This window comes from Pieris brassicae, chromosome 11 (assembly GCF_905147105.1).
Source record: "Pieris brassicae chromosome 11, ilPieBrab1.1, whole genome shotgun sequence".
NCBI lineage: Eukaryota > Metazoa > Arthropoda > Insecta > Lepidoptera > Pieridae > Pieris > Pieris brassicae.
In genome coordinates this window covers 14,350,312-14,364,479 of record NC_059675.1, presented here as the reverse complement: position 1 = coordinate 14,364,479, position 14,168 = coordinate 14,350,312, and the positions used below count along the sequence as shown (strand labels likewise).

Sequence of the window (14,168 nt, the reverse complement as noted above, 5' to 3'; positions counted from 1 at the left end):
TACGTTTTGTGGATTCCCTAAAATTTTTACCCAGCAGCTTAGATACTTTAGCAAAAAATTTAACAAAGAATAATTTTAATGAATTATCAAAATGCTTTCCCAATTCAGAAGACTTTAAACGGCTGACTAAAAAAGGTGCATTTCCATATGAATTCATTAAAGATTTTGATACTTTAAACTACAATCAACTTCCAGATCTTCCACACTTTTACAGTACTCTTACAGATTCCATTATTTCTAACGAAGATTACAACCATGCCAAAGATTTATGGAATCATTTCAATTGTAAAAATATGTTGGATTATTCAAATCTTTATTTAAAAACTGAGGTTTTATTGTTAGCAGATATTTTTGAAAATTTTAGGTGTGTTTGCATTAAAACGTACGATTTAGACCCGGCTCATTACTATACAGCACCTGGATTAAGTTGGGATGCTATGTTAAAACATACTAAAACAGAAATTGAATTACTTTCTGATATAGATATGATTGCTTTTATTAAATCAGGAATTCGTGGTGGTGTTTCGCAATGTAGCACTCGCTATGCAAAAGAAAATAATGTTTACATGTCTGACTATAATGCGAAAGATAAAGAGTCATTCTAAATGTATTTCGATGCCAATAATCTATATGGTTGGGCAATGTCACAATATCTACCTACAGGTGGTTTTGAGTGGGTTAGTGTTGATACAGATTTTAATGTTAGTTGTTCATCGCATATAGGTTTTATCTTAGAAGTAGATCTGGAGTATCCGGTGGATTTACATGATAAACATTCAGATTTACCTCTTTGTCCAGAAAATATACCAGTTGGGGACGCTAAGGAAATTAGATTGATTCCAAACTTAAAAAATACATCCAAATATATTATTCACTATCGAAATTTAATTCAATGTTTGAAAATGGGTTTAAAATTATAAAAAGTTTATAGAATATTAAAATTTAAGCAGAGTCCATGGTTAAAGAAATATATAGACCTTAATACACAATTAAGAACTCGAGCTAATTCCGATTTTGAGAAAGATTTCTATAAACTCATGAACAACGCTGTTTTTGGTAAGACTATGGAAAATATTGAGAAACGAGTTAACGTTAAACTGTTAACCCACTGGGAAAATAGGGGCAGAGTATTGGGAGCTGGGGATCTAATTGCTCAACCACATTTTCACAGTGTTTCAATATTTTCTGATAGTCTTGTTGCAATTCAATTAAACAAAATGAAATTAATTTATAATAAACCTATTTATCTCGGATTTTGTATATTAGATATATCTAAAACGCTGATGTATGATTTCCACTATAATTACATGAAAGAGAAATTTACTTCAAATCTGAAACTACTGTATACAGATACTGACAGTCTCATTTATCAAATATTTACTAGTAACTTTTATAATGATATAAAGCCAGACATTTGTACACATTTCGATACATCAGATTATGATCCAAACAATGTTTTTAATTTTCCTCAAGTAAATAAGAAAAAATTATGTTATTTTAAAGATGAAAATTGTGGTAAAATCTTTACAGAATTTGTGGGTTTGCGATCAAAAATGTATGCATTACAGGTAGATGATAAAATTATTACTAAGGCGAAGGGTGTTAACAAATGTGTCACTAAAAAATTAACGTTGGATAATTATAAGTCGTGTTTGTTTAATAAAAACGTACAGCATTGTAAAATGTATCGGTTTAGATCATTAAAACATACAATTTTTACACAGGAAATAAATAAGGTGTGTTTATCTTTTAATGACACTAAGCGGTACATTTTACGAAACAAAATCGATACGTTACCTATATGTCATTACCAAATCAATAGTATGTAATTAAGTTAATCATTATTGTAAATATAACAAATTGTAAATTTTTATGTAAAATAAATTTGTTTTGTACATGTATAATGTATAAACGTGTACATTAATATTGTGATATAACACTTACATTTTTTGTATATTTCATATAAATAAATTGTTTTTAAAATATCAACTTAGTTTTATTCCTTTCCCTGAAGAAGACAGAAGTCAAAAAATAATGATTCATTTTATTCATCCCTTTGCTGCCATCGTAGCAGGACCTAGTGGGTGTGAAAAATCTAACTTTGTTGTAAATTTCATTAAGCATAAAAGTAGTATATGTAATGAGATTTTTTTAGAAATAACATGGTGTTATGATGAAATGCAGCCGCTATATATAGCGTATATAACATATATAATATACCCGGAGTATATTATAATATACCCGGAGTAAATTACCACCAAGGACTACCGGAATTGCATATGTTTGATGGTAAAAATCCACATTTGATTATAATAGATGACTTAATGAGGGAATCTGATGGTCGAGTGGTTGATATATTTACAAAAGGTAGTCACCATAGAAATTTGAGTGTTTTTTACATAACCCAAAACTTATTTCATCAAGGAAGAGGACAGCGCGACATTTCACTTAATTCAAGTTATATTATTTATTTTAAAAATCCCCGTGACAAAACACAAATACGATTTCTAGCTAGACAAGTTTCACCGGAAGATACCAAGTTTATTGAAGATTCATATACCGATGCTACTAAAGAAGCTCATGGTTATTTAATGATTGATTTGAAACAAAACACTGATGATGCTCGCCGCATAAAATCTAAAATATTTGAATCTAGTTATTTTTGTACAATATATGTTCCTATGAAAAGGTATAAGTATCTTTGTAAACAGCCACTCTAAGTCAGTAATGAGCCATGTATCAACGAATAACAACGCATAAGGAATTGTTATCAGCTTTACATAAATTAAAACCCAAACATCGTAGGATATTATTGAAGTCTTGTAATAATCAAGAAATTAACTGTCTATGTGAATGTATTCACAATGTTTTACAAGGAAAAGTACCTTTAAAAGAGAATACAAAAACAAAATTAAAAAAAGTTAAAAATCTCTTACGTAATCTGATCAGTAAGGGAAAAAGTTTTGAATACAGGAAAAATATATTAATACAAAAAGGAGGGTCCTTTCTTCCAATAATTTTGGGTACAATTCTAAGCACCCTTGTAAGTTGTTTTAATAAATCACAATGAACACAAAAAAAATGCTTCTTGTTGAGCAAGACTTTATTGATAAACTGAAACATCACAATGAAAATAAAGCAACACCGCAAAGTAGATTGGATTTAGAAATGGAAAAAATTATATCAAGTAAATTGGATGATCGCGAAAAATGGGCGCTTTATCTACAAATTTTACAAAGATACTTACATTACTCCATGGAAGAACGTCAACCTCAAGAAATAACAATAACTGAAAAGGTAATAAATGATAATACTAACGAAAACCGTAACATCAATAATATAACTACTAGTGAAAATGAAAAAATGCTAAATGTTAAACAACCCCCAACGGGTGAAGACATCGCATATGGGTTACAACCAAAAGAAATATTAAAATTAATTCCTAAAACTTATATGAGGAGGGGTGAATTATTGATTGATACAATAGTAAATAAAACAGATCAATTGCAATGGAATAAAATTGGAACAGTTTTCATTAGTGGACAAGAGATACCAGGGAGTAATATATAGATTTAGTGAATGACATCTTACGACCCTCGAAGAGATCCGATCCAATCGGTTGGGAAATATTCGCCAAGTTTTTAAATGATATAAATACACCGCTAACATACATTGGTAATCTGAAAAGAATCAAATATATATCTGACCTTAATAGTAAAGATAAAACATTGATTCAAGAATCACCACCTGTGGTTTCTTCAACTCCAACACAATCTAAACACATCAACAAATTGAGAAACAAAAGTGATTGGGAGAAATGGACCCCGTATTAGAGTTACATCGCATCTATTATGATATATCACATCCAGCCGGTTACAGCAGTGTCAATAAGTTAACAAAGGCAATGAATGGAAAAATCTCAAAAAGTGATGTTTCGAAATGGTTGCAGTCTCAAGAAACATATACATTACATAAACCGGTTATAAAAAAATTCCCGCGTAATAAATATATTTTATCAAATATTAATGAATTGTGGCAAGCTGATTTAAGTGATTTAAGAACTTACATACAATATAATGATGGATATAAATATATTTTGTGTGTTATTGACGCCTTTAGTAAGTATGCTTATGTTAGAGCCATGAAAAAGAAGGATTCATGCACAATAAAAACGTGTTTTAGTAGCATCTTTGATGAAGCTAAAACTGTTCCTAGACATATTCAATCAGATAACGGTACGGAATTTGTATCTAAGGATGTCCAAACTTATTTAAAACGTAAAAATATAAATTATTACACTACAAATAATCCAGATATAAAGGCAAGTATAGTAGAACGATTTCAGAGAACATTGAAAATGAAAATGTGGCGTTATTTTACACATAAGAATACTTATCGCTATACAGATATTTTACAAGATTTGGTTAGTTCTTATAATCACAGTGTGCACTCTAGTATCAAGATGAGACCATGTGATGTTAAAATGGAAAACATTATGGAAGTTTGGCGGAATTTATATTATGATGAAAAGACTTATATTTCAAGTTTAAACAAAGTACCTAAGTTTAACGTTGGTGACTATGTAAGAATTACAAAATACAAACATGTTTTTCAAAAAGGTTATGAAAGTAATTGGAGTAATGAAATTTTTATCATTACTTCCATTATAGATCGTTCCCCTTGGGTTGTATACACTTTAAACGATTTAGAAAATGAATCAATAACAGGAACTTTTTATGAGAAAGAACTACAAAAAATAACTTTTTCCCCCACTTCCGAATATAAAATTGATAAAATCATCAGATCACGTAAAAGCGGTATTAGAAAGGAAGTATTAGTTAAATGGAAAGGATATCCTAACAAATTTAATTCTTGGGTCTTACTGTCGAATATTAAAAATCTACAATGAAGGAAAGTTTCTATTTAACTTTACTCAGCAATAGTTCCACACAATATTTCCCGGGAAATGACATCAATTTTTTCTACAAAACTACCGAAAGCCATTACATTAGAAGGAGAATGGATGGTAGGTATAGTTGAGTTTCAATATCCCTCTACTATGTTCTCGGTGCAAGATCATGAAAATATCATATACATAAGTAAAAAAACTACCATCAATAACGAAGAGACCACACTAATGTATAAGAACCATATACCAGACACCAACTATGATAATATACAAAATATTCTTATTGCTTTAAATTCGAAAGAGAAAGTTAGTTTTCGCCAGGACACCGTGTCAAAGTTTGTCTCTGTTGCAGTAAAGGATCCATCAATAATTTCACTATCTCTATCACCTAATTTGAGCTTTCAACTTGGATTTGAGCCAGATACCAATTTAGTAAATCATAATATCGGTAAACGCCCTGCTAATCTACATTTGGGGTTACCATCACAATTATTTGTGTATTGCGATATTATAGAACCACAAATTGTTGGTGATGTCATGACACCCCTATTGAGAATTATACCCTTAGATCCTGCTAAATACATATATGGTTCAAATAAAATGCATATATTTTCACCACCACATTATTTACCGGTAATGAGAAGAGAATTTGATGTTATTGAGATAGATATAAGAACAACCACGGGAAATGCGGTACCATTTCAATACGGTACATCGTGTGTGAAACTTCATTTAAAAAAAATATAATCTACATTTCCTTTTTAAAATGTATACACCTCAAGAAACTTTTGTATGTCCTTATGAACATTATTATTCGCAACAAGCTGGGTCTGGTATAAATGTAATCTACAAAGGAGCCTTACATCAACGTGGTCATGGTATCGAAAGTTTTCTTGGGGGGTTATTTCGAAGTGTGCTACCTTTACTCACTAGTGGTGCTAAGGTGATTGGAAAAGAAGCACTTAACAGCGGTATTGGGCTTTTGTCAGATGTTGTAGCTAGTCGACCTATTAAAGAATCCATTAAAAATCGATTGAAAGAGGCTAGTTCTAATCTTAAACGCAAAGTTGATACCAAAATTGATAAACTTATGACTGGATCGGGTGTTAATAAGAGACGAAAATATTGTAATGAGCTCATTCGAGTTTCACCCCTCAAAGTGAAAGGCGCTTCAAAGAAAACAAGGAACAAAGATATTAATATTTCCAAGGATATATTTTCAAACTAATCATAATGTCATTTATTCATAATCATTCATGTGAGTGCGTTAAATCTGAATTGGATCTGTTTGCTCTTCCTTCCACACAAACAAGTATGGAATATGGACACTGGATACATTACAAACCAATTTCTTCATTAAGTGATGATGGACCCATCGAATTCCAAGTACCTGGTACAGGAGATGATTACATAGACCTTTCGCATACACTACTCCATCTCAAGGCTCAAATTAAAAATCAAGACGGTTCTGCAGTTAATGCAGCTAATGTAGTGGCACCAGTCAATAATTGGTTACATTCTTTATTTAACCAATTGGATGTTTACCTAAACCAAAAACATGTGTCACCCCCAAATAATACTTATGCATATCGTGCTTTCATAGAAACTCTATTAAATTATTCATCATCCGCCAAACAATCACATTTGACATGTGGTTTGTGGTACGAGGATACAGCTGGTAAAATGAATGAAACTAATGAGGCAAACAAGGGCTTTTACAAAAGACAACAACTTTCAAAGGATGGTAAGGATGTTGAAATGATTGGGCATTTACATGGGGATATATTCAATCAAGATAAATTCCTCACTAACGGGGTCGAATTATCTATAAAATTAGTTAGATCGAGAGAAACATTTAACCTCATGTCACAGAATGCAGATAATAAGTACAAAGTCTGTATAACAGATGCAACTTTAATAATACGCAGAGCAAAAATTTATCCATCAATACTAATAGCTCATCAAAAGGTTCTTGCCACTACTACGGCTAAATATCCTATAACAAGAGGTGAAGTGAAAGTCCTGACCATACCATCTGGTGTGCAGGGTAAAACACTGGACAATATATTTTTAGGACAGGTTCCTAAGAGATGTATTATAGGTTTTGTGAATAATACAGCATTCAACGGTAGTTATGGTAAAAATCCTTTCAACTTTGAAAATTTTGGTATTTGCTCATTTAGCCTATATATAGATGGTCAACAGATACCTTCAAAAGCGTTACAACCATCATTTCCAAACGATGTATTTACTAGCGCATACCACACCCTGTACTCAGGCACCGGTATACATTTTCTTAACGAAGGTAATGGAATATCGAGGGAGCAATATTCAAATGGGTACTGTTTACTAGCTTTTGATTTAACACCTGACTTGTCGGCTAACTCTAATGTGCATTGGAATCTTGTACGCCATGGTAGTGTAAGAATGGAAGTAAGATTCGAGAGCGCATTGACTGAAACAATTAACTGTGTAGTTTACGCAGAGTTTTCAAATATTATAGAAATAGATAAGAACAGAAATGTATGTGTGGATTATAGTAGTTAAGCAATCACTTATGTAATTATTATGATATTAAGAATAATAAAATATAATGTAATCGAATATGGCATGGTTTTTATTTACCTTCATTATTTTTTTTACAAAGAGACTCATTACTTATGTTGAGATCATATTATGTGTGTTTAAATACATTGGTACAAATATGAATTGATAGTAATAAATGTAGTCAGTAAAAGAGTGAAAGAGTAGGGGAGTAAACGCATATTAAAGTATGAACACACTAGAAGTGCAAATGAGTCTTCGTAGAATACATCCCAGCCTCCAGAGCAACGTATATCCTTCAAATCGATTGCCGATGTATGCTCAGGTGCCAGCACTTATCATATGCAATCTTGACCCTGATTCACAGCCGGGGTCTCATTGGGTGGCTATTCATATAAACGTTGAAAGAGTTGGGGAATACTTTGATTCGTTTGGACGTAAACCTATTGATGCAATAGAAGGATTTTTAAGGAGGAATTGTTGCATGTGGAGATACAATAGCCTTACGGTTCAGGATTACCTATCGGCGGTGTGCGGAGAGTACTGTTTGGTATACATATATTACAAGTTCAGGGGGATGAGATTAGAAGACTTCCTTAGAAATTTTACGTGTGACTCAGAGAACAATGATACGGTGCTAGTAAATTTGTATAGAAATATAATGGACATATAAATAAAAGAATAATACCTGGAATAAAAATGTTTTATTTAAATATGTAACCCTTACATCTAATTTTATTATAGATAATGGTGTTAATGTAGGTTAGGTATATTTATTGTTGTTTGCTTAGACCCGTAGTAATTAGCAAGGGTTTTGGGAAAGCTATCTCTGGAACGGTTAGAGCTATAACTTCAGGAGTGAGTGCATTCGACTCCACACGGCCTGTTTAGTGGGGGTAGAGTACAAACTTTTTTTTTTTTTTTAAGGGTTGGCCAACCATGATTTTTACGTTTTTGGGGAACTTTGATGTGAGGCAGTCGCCGGGAATCCCAACTACTTATACTATTCTTTCAACTTAAAATTACCGAGGGGACCAATAAACATTGATTTTATTTAATTTATTTTCATATAATATACAGGGGACCGAAAATAAATCAAATAAGCGAGTGTCAAAATTAAAAAAAAAATCTAAATCATTTATTCATATAGGTAACACAATGTACACTTATGAACATCAAAAACAGAGATGTATATAAAATGCTTCTAATTTTACATTTACTGCCAGTTCTCTAATCAAGGGCGTAGAACGGAAAAGAAGAACTGGCAATGAACTCTCCGTCACTCTTTTAATCGACAAGTTTTTGTTTTACACAACGTTTGTAAGGAGCTGCAACCATCACACCATGTTCCACATGACATCAGCAGGAGGCACGGTACATTCTCGTGAGCACAACACGCAAATACGTAGTCGAAATAAATAATATCACCGCATACACGAATTCAAGTAAGACCAGTCCTTGAAATGTGAACTTGGCTACATAAGAAAATAATAATACTAATTATACTGAAATAATTCGATACCACATGGATCACGGTTTGTTCCCACTTTACATTAAGAAGTGGTTGTTGACGATCGCCCCAGAGTCTGGAAATGCAGCCGAGAGATTCAGTCGCGTTACATATCTAAGCACTAGGAAATAGTTAGCTAGCGTTTAAATATTCATTTGTATTATAATAGGCCTTAGCAAGTAGCTTTACTTTAACGTACGATTTATTTTCTGACAACACTTGTATATAACCAAGAATTTCATTGAAAAAACGTATTGAATTTCCTTGGAAAGAATTACTTGTTTTATGCAGCCTTTTGGTTGGTGCTATTGAGAGTCTTGGTAAGAAACAAGTTAGCACTGTGAAAGCAAACGTCCGATGTTTTCTTCTAATATTAGAATTACTACTGAGATCCAGAATAAACGCATTAAACAACTATCTGATGGTATAAATATATAAACGTAATCACGAACTTAAATTGGACCTAGATTAGGCTAAAGTAAGAAACAATCAAAGTAAGAATATGAGAATCAGAGACACCAATTAAAGGTTGACTGTATTAAAGCCTCTCTTTATAGAATATATATCGAAGAAATTTATACTGAAGCGTTTTTTTTTGAAATTGTGGAATCAAATCTTCCATCTGCAACTGAAAGGCAAAAAAAAGATTTGGTTAAATATGATAAAAAGTATTGTCTTTTGTTAACATAGCTTTTACACATTTAGAAAACACTTTTTTACCAGATTGAAGCTATGTATTATTAAACTTATAATTATATTATTCAGTATAATTCTGAAGTACTAAAATATCCTGTACAATTGAGATCAGTAGTTCACATGTTTCAACATCGGTTTTTGTAAATGAATTGTCGGACTTTTTGAGACAACCGATCGAGTGATAGGGCTCACTAGAGAGGCATGATTTCACACTGGTTGCCTGGTTGTTGATTTCAATACTGGTGCAGAAGTGTCTCCAGCACCCTTGCTTCCCAGTCGGTGGGTTACCGATTATTACCTGCTCTATTAAACAGCTTCCCGACCTTCTTTCGGTGTCTCTCCAGTTCCACCTAGGCATGGTAAGGGGACACGACTGTTCAAAGCTGGTCAGAAGTAGGGACGTTAGGTTATTTACATGTTTGTCGATGTTTTGTACATCAATGGTGGTTGGTATCGTCAGTTTGTCTACCTCCGAGCTAATTATTCTGTAAAATTTTACCGAGTCAGTTCTCTGAGGTATACTCACTGGAAACGTGCCAGTTCTGTATGTGATCTGACAGACCAGCAGTTACCATTGTTAGATCGATTATGGTTTGCGAGCGTGCGTTAATAAAGGTTGGTTACGAGCCACTGTTTGCTAAGATAAGATTATTGCTATGAATAAAGTTAAGCATATTCTCACCACGAGCGTTGGTAGCATTACCGCATAACGCGTGGTGCGCATTGGAGTCTTCTGCGATGATGAGCTCCGGTTTCACCCTCTCACAGTAGTCAGTCAGAAGGCCGAGTTCTGGAGTGGGCACGTCCTCGTCACCCGGTAAGTAGGCGAATGCCAGGACGATGTCTGGATGCGCGTTTCTAGATAGCTGTAAGGTCCCTTGAACACAGTTCGTTAATTAGACATGCTGGTACATGTTTAGGTATGATTATACAGGTTCTTGGATTACTTACGGAGGTATCCAGTACAAGTTTACCACCGGCTACCCAGGCCGCATATCTTGCCATTCCTGATCCACAGCTCCTGGATCGCGGCGATGGTCTTCGGGTTGGCGATGGTCTCCAGCAGTCTGCGTAGGGAAGCCGACGCTGTTTGGCTGTGCTGGAGGTTGGTCTGGATAAGGTCAGTCCGGCGAGGGGGAGGAGCGCAAACAGCTGTCGCTGAATTCACTCCCCCCGGTTTCCTGAAAGAACTCGTCATCCGAGGTTAGTTGTACCGGTGAGGGTGGTTGTGGAACTGTCTCCATGGGGACGTTTGTCTCGGCGACCGCAGCTACCTCCGTCATTGACGTGGGTAACTTTGGCCCCGATGACTCCGTCCTGGCAGTGGTTAGTATAGCGACAATTACCTCTGAGGGTTCATCTTTTTCCAGAATGCGGATGTAGATGTTCCCCATCAGGTAATATATGCGGCGTTCATGTACTTTGATATTTGAGATCTTAAACTCCGGCATACGAAAGAACAGAGATACGCCTGTCGGGTCCTGTGTTCTACGTTCGTGAGTCAGGGTCCAAGATCTAATTATTGAGGTGGCGGTTCTGCCTCGTAATCAGTTTCCGTAGAGCCTCCATGTTACCAGTGAATATGCAGTAGACACGGCACTTTCTTCGGAATTGCTGATTGAGGCCTAACCATCAGCCTGGTGTCCGGTATGGGATTGTTGATGACATCACATGCTTCGGTCAGCCATCTCAGTGTGAAGGTGTCCTCGCACCAAGTTTTGAGGACACCATCTGAGAAGTGGGCTCTACCCCGGAACCTGATGTCGTTGGGTTCCATTGTCAGGGTAGCTTCAAGATCCGCCATGAGCGGATCATCTTTGATTTTACCCTCGATCTGTAGGCGGATGTTATCCGCCTGTTCTTGTGTCATGTCTATGAAGGGCTCAGTCATCACGGCAACATAAAGCTCATTGGCTTTGTAGGATGCTGCCGCTTTCGCGTAGCTGGCCGAGATCCCTGACTCCAGCTGGGGTTTGTTGGGTTTTACCCTATTACTCTCCCTAGTCGGTGTCACGGTTTCCTCCGGCCGATCGCGTTTTTGGCCCTTTATTTGTTGGTTGCTTAATTTTGGTTTTTTAGTTTGGTTATCCTCTCTAGGTCTCTTACTGCACTTAGAGCCATTAGACTTGAGCGCTGCAGAGGACCTAGTCGGTTTCGGTGCCCTTTTCCCGCCTCCTGCTGCTGTGGTAGCAGCGGGGGCAGTTCCAGCATTCTCAGTTAGCTTCTGAACGCCGGTAGCCAGCTTCCGCTGTTCCGTCGCTCTTTTGGCTTTCCTGAGCCGTCGCCTTTTTGAAGAGCTTAGGACCATTGTGAGAGTCGGTTCCTGAATTGCAGATTTCAGGGCCGACATGTCTATGGTCGAGGTTTGTGCACTGGACGTGCTCACCGTCGCAGCCTCGGTCTTCCGCATCGTTCTTGCTTCGGATGCCCCCCTTACAGACGCAGACATTGCTGTAGCATCCTTCGGAGTTGCTATCTTTGACTCGACCGACGCAGTCAACCTGGCCGCAACAGTGGACGCATCCTTGTGCGGTGGTATATGGGATACCATTGGAGGGGGTACGGTTAAGGGTGCATCCCGGTTTGGCGCATACTCAGCCGCTTCCCTCTCCTTTGGAGTCTCGGATGCTGCCCTAGTGGGTGCATCCGTGTGTGAGACAGGGGCATCAGAGTATCGTGCCATTGGTGGCTTGCACCGCGACACCTCCTGCGACGCAACCCTGGGTATGTTTGTTGTAGGCGCATTTGTGGATGCAGCTTTGTGCTGGTTTATATGTTTTGCCTCTTTATCCATGAGGTGGTATGGAATAAATTCACCGTCAGAGCTCTCCACCCGCCACGGAGCCCTCAAGTCGGGGACGCCCCTTGCTCAGCAAGCGACGTCAGAGCTACTCCTTCGGTATAGAGCCAGCGCGTAGAAGGGCAGACGCGTCCGCACGCAGCAAGAGAGTACTAGTCTATTCGCATCACGAGACGATGACGCAAACTCACCCTGAGTCCCGTACCACGCCGACGGCCTCCCCTCCACACCCCGACTCTCGCTCAGTAGCCCGCTAATGGGATACCACAGCCGGTTGACCGAGGTCAGCTAATCCACGGCCTCCCGTGTGAGGGGAAATCCAGACCAAAGAGGTGTGTTGTGTGTAGCGCACAACTATAACCGGCGCACTACTCCACTCAACCACCAGGACTCCTTCATCCCCACGTACGGGTCCCCGCGCACGGCACAAACACGCGGGAGGTCATTCACTGTCCACCGTCTTTCTATCTTGGATGATGAACTCGCAAGGACATGACCTCTACATCCCTGCAATAGTTCGCTTGGTGGTTTTAGTTACGTCTAATGCATAGGGTATTAGACCAAGAACAGGGTCGGCAACCTCGGGAAGGTTAGTCCACCAAACTTGCCTTGGGGATCACAGCGACTTGCACTACCCCCAAGACCTCGCCTCCCTACCCATCAGAAGGATGTGGTAGGATGGGTCTGCACCTATGCTACCATGCAATGCAAGCATGTCGTACTGGGAACCGTAGAAGCATAGACCCAAACCCCCCCCAGATACTGTTGGCAAATACATTACCTACTGTGAATGACAGGCCAATAAAAGTTTTTGATATGATGCGCCTGACATATAAATCTTAGTTCTCACAAGTTATTAATTTAAATTATAAAGGATCTTCAGGTAAGAGCTAAATAAGTGAAAGGACGGCGGTGAACCTAAAATAATTAAAACTCAAAAAACTAGCAAGTCAACAAAAACTAATTAAGTCGATGTTTTGACGCTCAAACCAGGCTTGAGTGGTCTTGGCTTCAATCCAACCAATCCAAAACCCTCCCTTGGTAGACTTTTGGACAGGTTTTGTACCACAATGAACGGTTCGGTGGCCGTCGATACACAATCTTATACTAGAAGTTTAAGTCCTGAGTACATACCTCGTTACCAGGAAGAAAGGCACACAATATTATCAGCCGTAAGGATTTGGAGAAATTCTATTAGTTTGGGAACAAAGAGAGGTTAAACTGATGATAGTACCTTGCCTCACGATAGTTCTCAAAAACGCACTAAACACTCACTATACAATTCTAAATAGTCGACGTAACTATTATCAATTATAATGAACAAAAGGTACATATCAAAATAAAAATGTGTCTAACGTAACCCGAGTAAATCTCAACAATGACTCAACTAATAAATGTGACGATCGGCCGAGAAAAAATATTTGGGATCACCCTCATCAAAAATTATAAAATTAAAATTTCGAAGAGGTTTTAATTTTTCCTATTTTCGCAAAAATGAACGTCAGTCAGGACACTACCAACCAGAACATTACTGATGATATCCATGATGCATCCTCGGAACTTTATTTCCAGCTCCTTCAGAAGTCCTACCGTACACTCTTATTCTGTTTATTGTACTTCAATAGCGAAAAAAGATTCGTCCGTAAAGAGGGTATCACCGTATCGGTTTTTCGTACCGCTTTAACACCACCCGCCAACTCTTAAGCCTT

General features: G+C 37.1%; 1 protein-coding gene across 5 annotated transcripts; it reads right to left on the bottom strand.

The window, feature by feature from the left end:
- Positions 1-8,865: 8,865 nt before the first annotated feature.
- LOC123716519 lies at positions 8,866-13,200 on the bottom strand. Of its 5 annotated transcripts, XM_045672296.1 has the most exons (5): positions 11,006-13,200; positions 10,611-10,840; positions 10,342-10,536; positions 9,958-10,144; positions 8,866-9,591 (listed from the first exon to the last, which is right to left on the bottom strand). In XM_045672296.1, exon 1 carries the CDS (start codon positions 12,451-12,453, stop codon positions 11,230-11,232), a length of 1,224 nt encoding a protein of 407 aa, XP_045528252.1. In that variant the 5' UTR covers positions 12,454-13,200; the 3' UTR covers positions 8,866-9,591; positions 9,958-10,144; positions 10,342-10,536; positions 10,611-10,840; positions 11,006-11,229. The 5 variants fall into 5 exon arrangements, with proteins under 5 accessions (XP_045528252.1, XP_045528247.1, XP_045528250.1 ...); XM_045672291.1 differs by having other exon boundaries at positions 10,611-13,200; XM_045672294.1 differs by having other exon boundaries at positions 10,363-10,536; positions 10,611-13,200.
- Between the last annotated feature and the right edge of the window lie 968 nt (positions 13,201-14,168).

Bases quoted from the DNA above. Each gene is read 5' to 3' on its own strand.
- LOC123716519 (XM_045672291.1), bottom strand. From the start codon at position 12,453: ATGGATAAAGAGGCAAAACATATAAACCAGCACAAAGCTGCATCCACA.